The sequence below is a fragment of the Stigmatopora argus genome, chromosome 3 (assembly GCF_051989625.1).
Source record: "Stigmatopora argus isolate UIUO_Sarg chromosome 3, RoL_Sarg_1.0, whole genome shotgun sequence".
Classification (NCBI taxonomy): Eukaryota; Metazoa; Chordata; class Actinopteri; order Syngnathiformes; family Syngnathidae; genus Stigmatopora; species Stigmatopora argus.
In genome coordinates this window covers 21,662,169-21,679,169 of record NC_135389.1, presented here as the reverse complement: position 1 = coordinate 21,679,169, position 17,001 = coordinate 21,662,169, and the positions used below count along the sequence as shown (strand labels likewise).

General features: G+C 40.2%; 1 protein-coding gene across 5 annotated transcripts in view; it reads left to right on the top strand.

Annotated features, from left to right (window-relative positions):
• Positions 1–17,001, top strand: part of LOC144071728 (DENN domain-containing protein 2A) — a 38,206-nt gene that overhangs the window by 5,884 nt on the left and 15,321 nt on the right. For 3 of the 5 annotated variants that reach the window (XM_077597074.1, XM_077597072.1, XM_077597073.1), the window contains 2 exons: positions 14,700–14,786; positions 15,561–16,568. In XM_077597074.1, coding sequence (XP_077453200.1) covers positions 14,701–14,786; positions 15,561–16,568 — 1,094 coding nt within the window. In that variant the 5' untranslated portion in view covers position 14,700. Of the gene's footprint in view, positions 1–13,624; positions 13,647–13,699; positions 13,799–14,699; positions 14,787–15,560; positions 16,569–17,001 lie in introns of those variants that run through there. The other 2 variants (XM_077597076.1, XM_077597075.1) reach the window with 2 other exon arrangements.

Below are 17,001 nucleotides of genomic sequence, written 5' to 3'. Positions count from 1 at the left end.
ATGTATGAATCGAATGGATCGTGTGCTGGATTTCACATTCCGAAAGGGTGTTGACAAATTCAAAAAGGAAGTCATGTGAGCAGTGCAACCAGGAAGTGTGTCCGTAGCGCTCAATTTTGTTATGCCATCCCTAATACAGCTTATATGCGATAAAATACGGTACATTTAGCATTTAACATTAATAGGCCCCTTGGCTGTAAACTGTACTATTTGACAAACACACAATTTAAAATATGCTCAATATTTTCAGTGTGCTTGGCAAAACAATCCGATCAAATGACAACATTTGAAAGAACATAAACCAAATCCTTAAGCACACACCAGGGAATAAAACAAACAAATTATTATATTGTTTTGTTCCTTTGTTGCATTTTGCCGGACAAACAACTGCTTTAATAAGACACACATCATACTCTGTTCCCTTCTAGCTATCAGGAATGTCTACTATGTCCTTTAATTGCCGACACAACCCAGATTCTTATCAGCCAGTGTACATAATACACTCATTTAACTCATTTTATCTGACCTTTTTAACCACCAACAATAGGACATTTGATTCATGAATCAAAATCTTTGATTTTGTGACACACATTTTTACTATACTGTCTTTCAAATGGGAATGGAATGCCCCAAAAAGGAGTCGTTTTTGGAGCATACCAACTCAAGCACCCCATTTTGGGGGGAGGTTTACTGCGAATGGAGGTTATAAAGATGTAAAGATTAAGAGCCAGGGACTGTCTGTCTGTTCTCGTCTTTGGGATTGTAATAAAGAGGCTGCAATCTTGACAGGGCTAGCTAGCATGGAGCCATTTTGTGTCAGAGATGCTCTGTTTTCGCATTGATGTTAGGGGCATTGACTAATTGTCTGCAGTGTAAACATGTTATGCGTTCCTTGCTATGTTCTCACGTCCATGGCCTTTTCGGACATTTTCCACGGTCTGGGAGACCAGATTTGAAGGAATATGCATGTACAGTAGGACATAAATACGCATTAATTTATCAGCATGAGCAGATGTTTATTCACGGGATGAGTAAGTCGATTATCTTTTGCTGGAGGGAAGTGAGTTCTTGGATTTTGTTGATTAGTCATATGACTTCAGAGTCATTCGTGAGACAGCGGCTCTTGTTCTTGTCATTTAAAAAAGTCACGTTTCATGCTGAATATATTTGGACATTGCCCTTTTTGTGCAGTCCAAAAATGTCCACTCGGGTGAAGACCTTGAGCGCCCTAACGTCAACCTCATCGACATTGTTGGTCTTTTAAGAAGAGGCCCGAATCCACGTTTTCTTTCATTCAAAGACCTGGAAAGGCCAGATGTCCTCATACTTTTGTCCTGAAAACAGTCGTGGGCGAAGGCCGTTGATTTTTCTATTCTCTTTGGATCCAAAACAGTGACAGCAGGGGCAGTGGAGGTTCCAGGCCCTTGCGCCCCGCCGTCCTTCCCTTACAGGAACTGCTCTTTGACAGCCCCGCAGCAGGGCGGCCCACCGCCAGCCTCAGTCGTTGCCACGGCCACAGTCTGAAAAGAACGTGTCCTGCCGTGACGGCCAAAGAATCTGTCTCCTAGAGCAGATAGGCTAACGGTATTGTCTGTTTGTGTGTCAGGTTGGCAGATGGCCACGGTTTAAGTCATGATCAAAAAACGACCCCAACTTTTTACTCCAAGTCCTCTACGCTCACACATGTGCACATATGGATGGATAATGCACGCCACATTCGACACAGGTATGAAGAAAGAAGGTGCTTAAGCTAATTTAGCGCTCACTTCATAGTCACCTCTAGAGCACATGTGTCAAAGTGGCGGCCCTGGGGCCAAATCTGGCCCGCCGCATCATTTTGTGCGGCCCAAGATAGTAAATCATAAGTGCCGACTTTCTGTTTTAGGATCAAATTAAAATGAAGAGTATAGATGTATATTAAATTTCCTGATTTTCCCCCTTTTGAATTAATAATTGTAATTTTTTAATCCATTTTTTCTGTTTTTAGTTAAAAAATCATTTTGTAAAATCTAAAAAAATATATATTAAAAAAGCTAAAATAAACATTGTTTTAGATCTATAAAAAACTGAATATTTAGGGCCAGATTTAATCAATTTATAAAAAGAAATCTAAATATAATATCTAAAATGGTCCGGCCCACATGAAATCAAGTTGACGTTAAAGCAGCCCTCGAACCAACCTGAGTATGACACCATTGCTCTAGAGCCAGCTGTTGTTGATGTGTTGTAATTTTTTTTTTTTTACAATTTTTTTCAGTGGAGGCGCAGCTTTGTGATGGAAGATTTTGTAAACTAAGGTGGCATCTGCATATTTAACAGTATTGTCCCAGTCAGGCGTTTGTGTTTTTTGGCTTTCTGTCCAATACTTTTAGAGTTTGCTTATAAATGGTTTCAATTGCTTTTAGTGGAGTGTTATGAATTTGAATGTGATTTAGTGTTCTTTTCCATGTTTCTTGGTGTATTATTTTTCTAATCCTTTTGCTCATGCAAAAGCCAAAAGCAAAACACAGACTCAATGGAGGTAATGTAACATTAGAGTTTGAGGTAAAGTGTTTTTTCGGGGTTTCTCAGTAATGTTTGGATTTTCCACTCTTGGTTCGTGTAATGTTTGGCGAGAGATGCAAAGGCAATGTTACTTGGAGAAAGGCAAATTTCAATGGCGTTTGCCAGAAATGATGCACGCTCACAATGACGATCGTAGCCAGGTTAACATATCAGTTTAGTTTCTCAATGTGGTAGCAAAAAAACCTCCATTAAATACTTGAATGGAACTTGGAAGGAAGAGAGAATGTGCATTTAGTGTTGGAGAAGAAGGCTGACATCTGGAAAAGAATGTGGCTATCGAGGTTCAAAGTGGACCTCAAACGTGGCCGCAGAACCCTTTGATTTGGTCCTGCTTCGTCACATTATGGAGAGCATTCCAAGCAAAATGGGGAAAGGTTAACATACGTTTTTTGCTAGCTTGGCTTTGCAGCGTATGTTCACCACAAGCTTTGAGATGGAAACACTAAGTTGGTGAAGTAGTTCCAGCCGGACCGTTTGTGAGGACACTTGGGTCGGGTTTTTAGGAATAGAAACGAGAATGATGCTATGTAAAAAAAAAAAAATATCTTACCATGCTGATTTCTATCAAATCCAGTAGACGATAATACCAAGTAAGATTGATTGATCGATATACTTTTTTTTAAATCTAAAGTTCAGTGAATGTAGACCAAGGGTGTCAAACTTGGGTTGGTTCGCGGGCCCCATTGACGTTAACTCGATTTCATTTTAGGTATAATATCTAGATTTTTTTTTTTAAATCGGATTAAAAGAATTGGATCAAAAGCCCTAAATATTCCGTTTTTTAATGGATCTAAAACAATGTTTATTTGAGCTTTTTTATCTTAGTAAGGGAAAACGTCTTTTAATTATTTGTTTTTCATTTTAAAAGGAAACTAAATATTTGTAAAATTATATTCAATATTAAAGTAAACAGAAAAGTTTTTATTTTTGGATTTTACTAAAAACACAAAAGAATGAAAATTGGATGAAAAAATTGCAACTATTGATTTAAATAGGAGAAAATCAGGAAATATAATATGCATCTATACAGTAATCCCTTGATTATCGCGAATTCACAACTTCATGATCTTTTCCGCTATTAACTATTTTACAATTATATTTTTTTAATTTCATAAAAATGTGAAAATCCACGCTAAAACTCCTAAGCGATATTCGAAGAATTACTGTAATCTTCATTTGAATTTGACCCTAAAACAAAAAGTCGGCACTCATGTTTTACTTTGCCGGGCCGCACAAAATGATGCGACGGGCCAGATTTGGCCCCCGGGCCGCCACTTTCACACCAGTGCTGTAGACCATCCCAAAATGTGTTTACTTGGGATTCCCAGCTGTAGATTGGGGCATTCCCAGACAAACCAGGAGGTATGCTAATCGTATCGTCAACACCCATCCCCATTTGTCTCGGTCTACTTTCTCGGCGCAGACCCGCAGATGTCGGTCAGCGGGCGCCAGGGGGTCAACAACGTCGAGTTTACACTCCGGAAGTGTACTTTCCCAAGCTCTCGCCTCATTGGGCTCCCCCGGGACGCTGGGTGGGAATGACAAAAATCTGCGTTTCAGATCAGGCATGTAGGAGAACAGCGATGGGACCGAGTGGGAATCGCCGGTGGGAATTTTCAACGTGGAAGCAGCTAAAATGAGAAGCAGTGGCTTACAGGAAGTCCAATAGAGATGACTTTGGCTTCGTAGTTCACTTGAGAAACTGTGGCTTGGAGGAGAAATCCGATCTGGAGTCTTGAGGATAACTTTTAACGCGCAGCCAGGTCGTTAAAAAAGATTTGAAGCCTTATTCTCATGCACAAATTGGAGAGCAACGTGACGGTTACGCTAGCCAAATTTTTCGCTTCGGGTTGTGCAATAACTTTTGGTTTTTGATTGATTGATTGATTGATTTTAGACTGGGTTTTAATCTGTTTGTGGAAATGTGACATGGATCAGATGCGGCCCACATAGGCATGAACACTGTCCCCTTTCTTACCAATAAGCAGGATCCTTTAATTCCCTTTAACTTGGGTTAAAGATGCAATGGAAGCTCGATGTATGCTTGGTATGAAGACGTAAAAGTACAGACTGAGAGGGATTGCATTGGTTAGTTGGTTGGTTGGAACTTTATTTCATGCTGTATTCGGGAAATTTATTGGTTGCAGTAGCAAGACAGACACAAGACACAGAAGACATTGTAGAGCTAGATAAAAAAAATACACCTAGGAAGTGTCTAAAATTATTTTCTGTCGCAAAATATACATATTTTGCTGGTTGATAGCTGTTTGTGGCATATAATAACGTCCAAAAGTTATTGAAAAAGACAGACACAAGACACAGCAGACATTGTAGACCTAGTAAAAAAATACACTTACAAACTATCTAAAAATATTTTGTATCGCAAAATATACATATTCTACTGTTTGTGGCATATAATAATGTCCAAAAGTTATTGAAAAAGACACAGATACAAGACACAGAAGACATTGTAGACCTAGTAAAAGAAATACACTTACAAAGTGTCTAAAAATATTTGGTGTCGCAAAATATACATATTCTACTGTTTTTGGCATACAATAATGTCGAAAAGTTATTGAAAAAGACACAGACACAAGACACAGAAGACATTGTAGACCTAGATAAAGAAACATACACTTATTAAGTGTCTAAAAATATTTTCTGTCGCAAAATATACATATTCTACTGTTTGTGGCATATAATGTCCAAAAGTTATTGAAAAAAGACACAGACAAGACACAGAAGACATTGTAGACCTAGTAAAAAAAATACACTTACAAACTGTCCAAAAATATTTTGTGTCGCAAAAATGTACATAATCTACTGGTTGATAGCTGTTTGTGGCATATAATAATGTCCAAAAGTTATTGAAACTATGATCTATGCAGCTGATGACATCTTCATGACAGCAACAGATTAGACTCTGGAATGAGTTATTTCAAATATATTTGCTCCCTGTTGGAAATTCACTTCGAGCAAGGCATCACTGCGCAGATTGCGGTCAAACTTTGACGTACGCATGTCGTCTGTTTCCAGCTTTTTGAAATGCATTTCTCTCGGTTGAAGTGAGCTCTTGCCTCATAAAGTTGAGCTGTTTAATTTGACGCAGAAAGTGCTGTGGGTGAGGCGAACTGGGCCAAAGTGGGAGTGGCTTAAAGAGCGAGAGAACGGCCCGAAAAACCATTGGCCTGGGCCCCCGCTTTGCGGAGCCAATGGGATAATTGGGAGCAGACTGGGGATGAGTTAAGGGCTCAAGCCACGGGATCTTTTCGGGGAGGAACTGCGAGATGTAACATGATATCTGCCATGAAGAGAAGCGAAAGATTTGTTTGTCCTGCCTGATAAATATGTCCCTTTCCCATCAGACTCTTTCCAACTTCTGCCATTTTTTTTCTTATGCAACCAATTCTTAGTGGTTATACAATTAAGGATGGTCATTAATTAAAACCTGACAGGCCACTCATACATTTTTTTCCTTCTGTTTCCCGTCATTTTTAACGCTATGCTAGCAGGTGTGTGTATGTGAATTAGAGCTAATCGCATGCTAACTGTTGCATTTTTAAAACGTCTATGGTGAATTTTCATTGTTGTCCTTCAAGATCTAATCCTACATTTCCATTCTTTTTAGCTGCGACAAAGACAAACAAGAAAATAACCATTCATTACGGCGCAATCGGAATCTCCAAAATGTAATTTGGTGTTTGTTTACGCCACGTGTCAAAGTGGCGGCCCGGGGGCCAAATCTGGCCCGCCGCATCATTTTGTGTGGCCCGGGAAAGTCAATCATGAGTGCTGACTTTCTGTTTTAGGATCAAATTCAAATGAAGAGTATAAATGTATATTAAATTTCCTGATTTTTCCCCTTCTAAATCAATAATTGTAATTTTTTAATCCATTTTTTCTGTTTCTAGTTCAAAAATCATTTTGTAACATCAAAAAATATATGTATAAAAAGCTAAAATAAACATTGTTTTAGATCTATAAAAAAACTGAATATTCAGGGATTTTAATCCAGTTCTTTTAATCCATTTATTAAAAAAAAAATCTAAATATTATATCTAAAATGGTCCGGCCCACGTGAAATCAAGTTGACGTTAAAGCGGCCCGCGAACCAACCCGAGTTTTACGCCTTACGCTACGAATTTAGCTCATTCTTATACATCTCCCTGGAATATGCAGACACCATAAAACAACATATACCGCGGGAATTGCAAACAATTGTCTTGCATATTTTCGCTTCCTGTCTTATTTCTTTCACATCCAACCAGCTTTCAGTCCTGTCTCACGTCCATTTTATTTTATTTTTTTGCTAACAATGGCGCACAGCATGAGCTATTAACGGTTTGTACTACGCCTTCCCCTGTGGGAAGCATCAATGGATGGAATACATCCAGTACAGTACCAATAAATGTCTCCATTCCAATTGGACACGCCTCTACGCCGTCAAAGTGTTGACCCGATTGGCTCATGGCCAAGATTTGCAATGAAATCAGCTTGGGAAAGCAGCGGGGCTCCCCCGAGTAGGACGGACACAACCGAGAGAGAGAGAGAGAGAGAGAGAGTAAAAGAGTGCTGAGGCCAGATAAAATTCCATTGTTTATTTGCGTGACCGCTCTTCTTCCCCTCCATACGTCCCTTCCTTTACCGTCATGCCTTCCTTTTCTCTTTATTCAGGCAGAAGAAGTAAAAAAAATACCCACAAACGCCTGAACTGGGACAATACTGTTAAAGATGCAGATGCCACTTTCGTTCACTAAATCTTCCGTAACAAAGCTCCTCCTCCACTGCAAGATTTTTTACCCAAAAATTCCAACACATCAACAATGCCTGGGTCTAGAGGTGACTGTGTAGTGCAAGGGTGTCAGACTCGGGTTGGTTCGCGGGCCGCTTTAACGTCAACTTGATTTGACGTGGGCCGGACCATTTTAGATATAATATTTAGATTTTTTTTAATAAATGGATTAGAAGAACTGGAATAAAATCCCTGAATATTCTGTTTTTTTATAGATCTAAAACAATGTTTATTTTATCTTTTTTTATATATATTTTTAGATTTTACAAAATGATTTTTGAACTAAAAACAGAAAAAAATGATTAAAAAACTACAATTAATTAATATTTAATAATCAGGAAATTTAATATACATCTATACTCTTCATTTGAATTTGATCCTAAAACAGAAAGTCGGCACTCATCATTTACTTTCCCGGGCCACACAAAATGAGGCGGCAGGCCAGATTTGGCCCCCGGGCCGCCACTTTTTTCAATCCATTTTCTCTGTGTTTTTAGTTCAAAAACATTTTGTACAATCTAAAAATATATTTAAAAAAAGCTAAAATAAACATTGTTTTAGATCTATAAAAAATGGAATATTCAGGGCATTTAATCCAGTTCTTTTAATCCATTTATAAAAAAAAATCTAAATATTATATCTAAAATGGTCCGGCCCACGTGAGCACAAGCTGATGTTAAAGCGGCCCGCGAACCAACTGACACCCCTGGTCTACATGAACCGCGATATTCGAGGGATCACTGTAAACAAATCAAACTGAAAATGGCGTGTAAGAGACACGGTCGGCCAAACATTCAGAGTTGAATTACATTGATAATAGACTTGGGTTTGGCCCAGGCCAACGTAGACCACATCTTTAAAGGATTGGGTCCTCTACTTGGTGTGGGTGCAGAGCAAAAAAAGTCAAGAAAATACATACTTTCCCCTCTTTTACGTTCCCCGAATCCAAATATGGCCTATCGCATTGCTCTGTTTCTTGGAGTAAAACCTCACTTTTTTCTTTTTTTTTTGGTTTCCACGTGCGGTTCAAGTCTGCACCCCGACCGAGACCGAAGGCGCTCAGATGTAGCTCGGCACTTTTGTCCTTTTTAGGCATGTCGAAAAATCAGGAGACAACAGCGCGACGGTGTCGTTTCGGGGGAGGGGAAAAAACGCGGGACGATGAAGTCACGTCGAGCTATTTCTGCGGGGATGGATGGTGCGATGGCGTTTTGGATCTTGATGAAAAGCAGCTGTTTGGGAGAGAAGGAAATCGTTGACAGAAATCCAGAAGAGCGAGAAAGATAAAGTTGCGAAGAACCGAGTCAAAAGACCAGAAGTCGTTTTATCGGCAAAGTAACGCAAGACGCAAAAGACAGTCTTGAACGTTGGCAAAATGGCACGAGTCGGCTCTTGTCCTCCATTTTGTTTTTACAGCCAATAGAGCAAGGGTGTCAAACTCGGGTTGGTTCGCGGGCCGCAATAACATCAACTCGATTTCATGTGGGCCGGACCATTTTAGTTATAATATTTAGATTTTTTTAAATAAATGGATTAAAAGAACTGGATTAAAATCCCTGAATATTCATTTTTTTCATAGATCTAAAACAATGTTTATTTTAGCTTTTTTTATATTTTTATATTTTACAAAATGATTTTTGAACTAAAAAATGGATTAAAAAATGACAATTATTGATTTAAAAAGGGGAAAATCAGGAAATGTAATATACATCTATACTATTCATTTGAATTTGATCCTAAAACAGAAAGTCAGCACTCATGATTTACTTTCTCGGGCCACACAAAATGATGCGGAGGGCCAGATTTGGCCCCCGGGCCGCCACTTTGACACGTGCAATAGAGCAAGGGTATCAAACTCGGTTTGGTTCGCGGGCCATAATAACATCAACTCGATTTCATGTGGGCCGGACCATTTTAGATATAATATATATATATTTTTTATTGGATTATAAGAACTGGATCAAAAGCCCTGAATACTCCGTTTTTTTATAGATAAACCGTTTATTTGAACTTTTTTCTTAGTAAGGGAAGACATCTAATCATTTGTTTTTCATTTCAAATGGAAACATTTAAAAAAAAAATTATATTCAATATTAAAGTGGAAAACTGAAAATATTTTTATATATTTATTTTTAGATTTTACAAAATGCTTTTTGACTTAAAAACACAAAGAAAAAATGGATAAAAAAATGCAATGATTGATTTAAAAAGGGGAAAATCAGGAACTATAATATACAGCTATAATCTTCATTTGAATTTGATCACCTGTGCAATAGACCGTGTGGAATCTTTCCAGGAGAGAAATGGCTCTCTCAGGTGAATCTCTCGGCAAGTGCATTTCCTTTTCATTCCTCCGCCCTATCTTATGTCATCATTCCGAGGGAGGGGGGATTGTTTTCGTCGTAGTTTGTGAGACAACTTGGGAAGAGGTTCAAAAATCGAGTGATTTGATTGGTCGTGGCCCAAAGAGTCGAGTTTGGGTACACAATGGCTCTGCGTGGCGTAATTCAGACGTGTCATGGCTGTGTGAAGTGAAAATAGTCCAAACAAATGAATTATATCCTCGCATTGGAATCCGGCTTCTTGGAGATGTGAATAGAATCCCTGGCAGTGGAAATGGAAAGACTGATGACATCAATATGAGTCTGAGATTAGAATGTACTTGCTCACATTGGTCATGTTTACACACCTGTGTTGCCCAGACAATAGAAATGAACACGTCAAACCAGCTTTTCCATACATTTAAAAAGTTTGAATCAAATGACCATTAAAAAAAGGAAGATAAGAGCCAGCAAGGACATTTCAAGATTAGTACCTGCATTTCAAAGATGGCTCACTTGTTCGAGAAATTACGTGTAAATAACGCTGTATAGTGTGTAGTAGGTTGTTGGAGTAATCATTATAAGTGTTTGCAATGCTTATTTAGGAATAGAAACATGACATGGCGCCCAAAAGAATATGTTTTTGTTTGTTTGTTTGGATAAAGATGCATTTATTCATTCATTTTCTGAACTGCTTTATCCTCACTAGGATCGCGGGGGGTGCTGGAGCCTATCCCAGCTGACTGAATCGGTGGCCAGCCAATCACAGGGCACGAGGAGACAGACAACCATTTACGCTCACACTCATACCTAGGGGCAAATTAGAGTGCTAAATTAGCCTAGCATGCACGTTTTTGGAATGTGGGAGGAAACCGGAGTACCTGGAGAAAACCCACAGAAGCCCAGGGTGAACATGCAAACTCCACACCGTTGGACCGACCTGGATTTGAACCCAGGACCCCAGAACTGCGAGGCTAATTTGCTAACCGCTCAAACCGCCGGGCCTTAGATAAAGATATTTCAAAATAATAATGTATAATTTGCCTTTTTTTCCCCCACTTTATTTCTGTTCAACATAAACAACAGAACAGCACACCCTAATTTTCCCAGAATCCACTTGTAACTAATAGCAACCACTTTTCAATTAGCAAACCAAAAGCAAATAGGGTTTGAAACTTAAAACACACTATCGAAAAGCTGATTACATTATGACTTTGCTGCCAATTTTGCTGGCCTTTAAAGATAATGTTGTTTTAAAGAGCTCCAATATTTGCCGCCAGTTAAATCCCCACGTTTAAACCGCGACTATCAGGAGGAAGAAGCCGGATCGTGTTGAGGTCTTCAAGGTCGCAGTTTCCTGCAAAGTTTTTATTGGCCTCGGCAGATGGTTTCCCTCACCCCCTTTCTGCATTGTTATGGCGGCCATCTTTCTTCAGGGTCGCGGGGGTCACCGTCGCTGCAGATAGCCACAGGACGCCGAGCGTTAGCGGCCGTTTCCCCGAGCAACCGAAAGCTGTAAAACTGGCCAATTGGAGACGTTTCGAGGCACTCCTCGACAAGTTCAAGCGAGTTCCGCGAAACGAAGTGCGGTGTGAAGGAGGCAAGTTGGAAACGTGATCAAACATGGTTGCATTCGACCAGAAAAGGCATTTACCTCGAGATATGAGCTTAATTTGTTCCGGGACTGAGCTCTTATGTCGATTTACTCGTAACTCAAATGAACGTTTCCCATAGAAATGAACTCAAAACAAAATAATTGGTTCCAACCCTCTGAAAAAACACCCAAAACATTGGATTGGAAAAACATTTTTATTTGTTCTAATTCGCCATCTATTAACAAAGTAACAAATAACTAGTGGTTTAATAGTTCTAAAATGTATTTAATAGTACTAAAATTAGACGGATTTCACAGAGGGGAGGGAGCGAGGGGGGACTTTTTGCACGGCAACGCGCTCGTAACTTAAACGAATTTAAATAAACTTGGATTATGATGTAGACACACTCAAAAATAAGTTGAATCTGACCTTACACTAAACTTAATTATATTTTTTGTAAAATTTTGATACCTTTTTTTCTCCAGGGTTGGCTCAATTGGCCCCGCCTCCACCCTGACTTTCAGATGCAACCTATCGAGGGTTGTTTGCTTTTGTCTTCCCTTCAAAATATTCCCAAAATGATGCACACAGATGTCCTCACAATAGGATAACGCACGACCACTTCCCAACGAGAAGTAGTATATACTCCTCTCGTATTAGCGAACAAGCTCCGCCATTCGCAATGACTAACGAACAAAAACACTTTAAAAAATGCAAGGCTCCGCCCAGTGCTCGTAGAGACATTACACGAGGGAGTTGCGACGGGAAAGACAGTGGCCATGATGTTCTTTTGAGCAGCCTCTCGCGTCCCCTCGTACATCAAAATTTGTCTCGTATCTCAAGATAAATATTTGCTCAAAATTTGACTCGTATCTCAAATTGCTCGTATGTCGAGGTACCACTGTATTTACAAAAATATGTTCACTAACATGAATATGACTATGTTGATTAATATATGCTGTCCCTTCCAACTCAAACTCAGGATGACCTTCCATGACATCCAGACATAATTAAATTGGGTCTATCTATGAGTAACAGTCTTACAATTGTCTCTTAGTGAGAGGCAGGCTGGTTTTAATGGCTAAAGCGGAGTTCAACTGCGAGTTCTTGTCTTGCTTTCTCATAGCAACTAACTCAATCACCTCCAATTCCTCCAAACAAGACGAGGGTTCGCGTCGGGGATCTACGAGCTCGTCCGTTAACCCAAATTATTTTCAGATGTAAGCACGGCGTAGGTCAAAGTTGAAGGGAAAGATAGACGGATTCTCCCTCCCCTTGCCCTTTTTAAAAAAAAATGTCACCGATAACAAAAACACTGGACTGGGGCTCACAAAGGGGGGCTCTGAAAAATATATGTGGTGCCTTCAAGTTTTTTTGGTGATCAAATGGCGAGAAGACAAAGATGGGAGAAACTGAAGATTTGAACGGGGGATGGGGTCCACTGGGGTTGTCAAAACTCAAGAGGAAAGTGGATATTGCAAAGAATAATAACAGGATAGAATCACACTAGCAAAATAATTTTCTTCCAGTCTGCCAGCTTCAATGTTTTGAGCCCCGAGGCCAAAAACAAAAGTGCTTTTCAAGAAATACCTGAACACATATCAGTGGTACCTTGACATACGAGTGCCCCAACATATGAGGAATTTGAGATACGAGTAAAATTTCAGGCAAATATTTATCTTGAGATACGAGACAAATTTTGATATACGTGCATACAGTGGTCGCGAGAAGCTGCTCATAAGAACATCATGGCCACTGTCTTTCCTGTCGCAACTCCCTTCGTGTAATGTCTCTACGAGCACTGGGCGCAGCTTTGGATTTTTTCAGTGTTTTTTTTTTTTCCCGTTAGTCAGTGCGATTGGCGAACCAATCGCTAATACGAGAGGAGTGTATACTACTTCTCGTTTGCAAGTGGTCGTGCGTTATCCTATTGTGAGGACATTTGTGTGCATCATTTTGGGAATATTTTGAAGGCAATACAACAGCAAACAGTCCATCGATAGCGAACGTGAGGGTGGAGGCGTGGCAAACCGCCAACCCGGAAAACGAAGGTAACAAAAGATTACAACAAAATTAGAATTCAGTTTTGTGTAAAGTTACATTAAACGTATGTTTGAGTGTCTGTATATATTAATCCAAGTTCATTTAAATTTGTTTGTTCCATTTACGAGTGGGTTGTCATAGAAAAAAAACGTCCCTTGTGTAGGTTGAAGATAAACGATGACACATACTAGACACACACACAAACACCTAGCACAGTTTTAGACAGCGTTGTGATGGCAAATTTATTCGTCAAACAGCCACACTTTAAGATGATTGGCCAAGAGCTTCAGAGACGAGAGTTGACGTATGCTAATCGCTATTGACTTCCAGGTATGTGCTTCCAGGCACAAGGGTGCTTTGGCTAAATGAACTCTTTTTGTAAGGAACCACACAGTCACCTCTAGAGCCAGCCCTTGTTGATGTGTTGGATTTTTTTGTACAAAATCTTGCAGTGGAGGAGGAGCTTTGTGATGGAGGATTTGGTAAACTAAGTTGCCATCTGCATATTTAACAGTATTGTCCTAGTTCAGACGTTTGTCTTTTTTGTGCATCCATTCAAAATATTATAAGGATAGCAGGAATGTTTTAATATGGCAGTCAATAGAGCAGTGTAGTTTTCTTTCAGCTTGACCTATTTTCTTTTTATTTTGTTGACGATTTTTGGGGGAGTTGGCCCATGAGTAACTCATGTTTTTGCATGGCTGCTTTCAAATCTGCGCCATGCAGCAGGTCGTTACTGCTTTCCAAAAAGGCTCCGGTTTCATTACACGCCGCCAAATGAATCATGTAATCATTTCAAACTGGACTAGCGCTCGCACTTGTCTTTGCGGCGCATATCGCCAATAAAGTACACTGGGAATTGCGCATTCTTGGATAACATCAGGTTATTTTATGGATCCATAAGAGATTTATCGAAAAATATTATATATTTTTTTACCTGCTGCTTGTCATTATTCTTATTTTCATACATTTGAATGTCTTATGTAGACCCGCTTAAACAAAATAAAAAATAATTACTTAAATTGAGTAGAAACGACAATTAACTGTTTCAGAGGGTGTTTAAGGAACACAAGATTGTTCGCTAGTTGGTTAAAAGTACATAAAAAATGTCCATAAACCCCAAAAATTGACATTTACCGGGTAATGTAAACAGCATCTTTATATATTAACCACCTTGTGGACTTCCTGTGTGTGGCTCCTGTTTTTTTTAACTAGGTCGACAATGTCTTCTGTGTCTTGTGCCTGTTTTGCTACTGCAACCAAGAAATTTCCTGAATACAGGATGAAATAAAGTTCCTTTTTTAAACCTATTTTAATGTTAGCTACCGTTTTAGCATAACCGTACTATCTGTTAACCAATTGTTGTCCTTTTCCTGTCTCCAGGATGCCAGCTGCTAGCACAATGACTGGTGGGAGGGCACTGCTGCTCTGTACAAACACTGACAACTGTATCTACCAATCAGTCAACGGGTAGGTCTCTCAACAATAGATACTTTTATGGGATCATTTTGGAAGATTGGTATTTGTTAGTTTACCCAATTGCTGTTAATTGACATTTTACAATCTTATACTTGTCCATTTTTCCGGTATTTTATAAGTTTTTTATCATTTCAAATTGTGTACGCCGTATAACAACTTTTGTACGGGATTTTTTTAAGTACCGTATTTATTTGAGTAGAACGTGCAACATTTTGTAACAAAAACGCGAAGCAAAAAGCAAAGTTTGGGGGCACGTTATCCACGAATCCCGGTGAAACACTGCCGGTGAAAAAGTCCCCTTCGCAGCCGTTATAATTTGAGACGTAATACCTGTCTTTGTCCACCAGAGGGCGTGTGAGAACCCATTCAATTGGCTGGTGCTCACACTTGAGAAAAAAAGAACTCAAGAAGAACGGAGTCTATTGTTTGGTGAATCTGTTGCACCCTGCATTTTCGCTGGAAACGGAGAAATAATCACAATAGTGATTTGTTGTTGCTTCTTCAATCCAGCTTTACTGGTATGAAGAAAATTTCCCGTGTTGGTCAAGCTATTTGCATAAGGCATCAATAATCAAATACCGATATACATCCAATCCAAACTAGTTGTACATCCATAACATGCGATTGTTAATGAATTAAACACTAGCATGTCACAAATCCAATGATGATGAATCAGAATTTGAAAATGTTTAAATATTATAATGATGAATTAGACTTTAACCATTTTGACGGAAGTGTCTTCATCATTCTTTCTTTCTTTTCCAGGCTCAAGTGCTGTGGCTTGAAGATTGGGGAGGCTCCCTCGTCTGTGGTGCCCCACTGCCAAGGGGTCTGTGGGCTACCAGTGGACAGAGACAAGAGGGACACCAGGATCTCTCGTCCCAGCCCGGGTCCTCCTGACAAGATGCTGACTCACAGGAGAACCGCCAGCGCCAGCGAGCCGAGAACTCCCAACGTGGAGAACGGACAGTGTGGCAAGTCGAATAAATTCCAAGCGGGAGCCAAAGCCGCCAGCATCCGGGATAAAATCTCCCAATGGGAGGGCAAAAAGGATCCCACCCAAGCCATCTCATTGGACATTTGTCCTCTCGCCACCACGCAGAGGGAAACCGAGTCGGCCAGAAAAAAGGAATTCAAAGTTTTCGAGGTCCAACGGACTAACGGCAAGAGGTTGGTGAGCTGGGACGGCCACGACTCGGGAAAGGAAAATGCCGGAAAGCTCGGGGAGGCCAGGACCAAGTCTCCGGAAGGTTGGACTAACAAGGACAAAGAAGTGATTTTAGAACGCGGACCGTGGACCCCGAAGGCGACGGAGCAGCCTCAAGACAAGAAGACGGTTTTAACTCACGTTAAGAAACTGGAAAAGGCGACCAAGAAAGTTTCCGCTGGAACCTCGCTGGCTTTTCCAGGGAATTACTTCAGCCCGCCGTCAAAAGAGGAAGTGGAAGAAAGCGAAAAACGTGGCGGCGAACCCATTTTCGGGACTTTCGACGTGACGTCTCGGCCCGCCGTTTCGCGGTGGAGGAGAGACGGAGATCCGGAGAACGTCTACAGCGAGCCGGGCGCTCCGTCCATTAATCCTTTGCCGAAACCTCAGAGGACCTTCCAGCATCACACGCCGCCTTCTACGCCCATTTCCAGGCCCGCCTCCTGTAAGGGCAAGAGGACCTTGCCGCCGTTGCCTTCCATACCCCCTCCGCCTCTGCCGACCTGCCCACCTCCCGGGGTTTGTAGGAGACCCTGGACGGAAAGATCTCGCGACAGGAACAATAGGTAAGACGGGACGGATATTAGATTCTGTATTTTGACCATGGTGTGAAATTTTGTTGAGTTTGAGTTTGATTTATTTAACAAGGGACAGCACATATGAATATATTGACATATTTAATAATAATAATAATTATTATTATTATTATTATTATTATTAAATTAATAATAATAATCGGACATAGGCCATGTCGTCATTACCACAACACAAAAAAAAGCCTACTTGTCATCACACGCAGAAACTGCGTGTGACGAAATTGATGGTGCTTCTCCATAAGCTACGTTTAATCGGCAAAAGACCTAAATAAGTGTAAGTTACGGACTTGTAATTTGTCATTCCGCTGTTGTGGATACAGGTCGCTTACCTCTCGATTACATACAGGTCGCTTACCTCTCGATTACCGCACACTGTCTGCCACTTACCTTCCTTCAAGTCAGC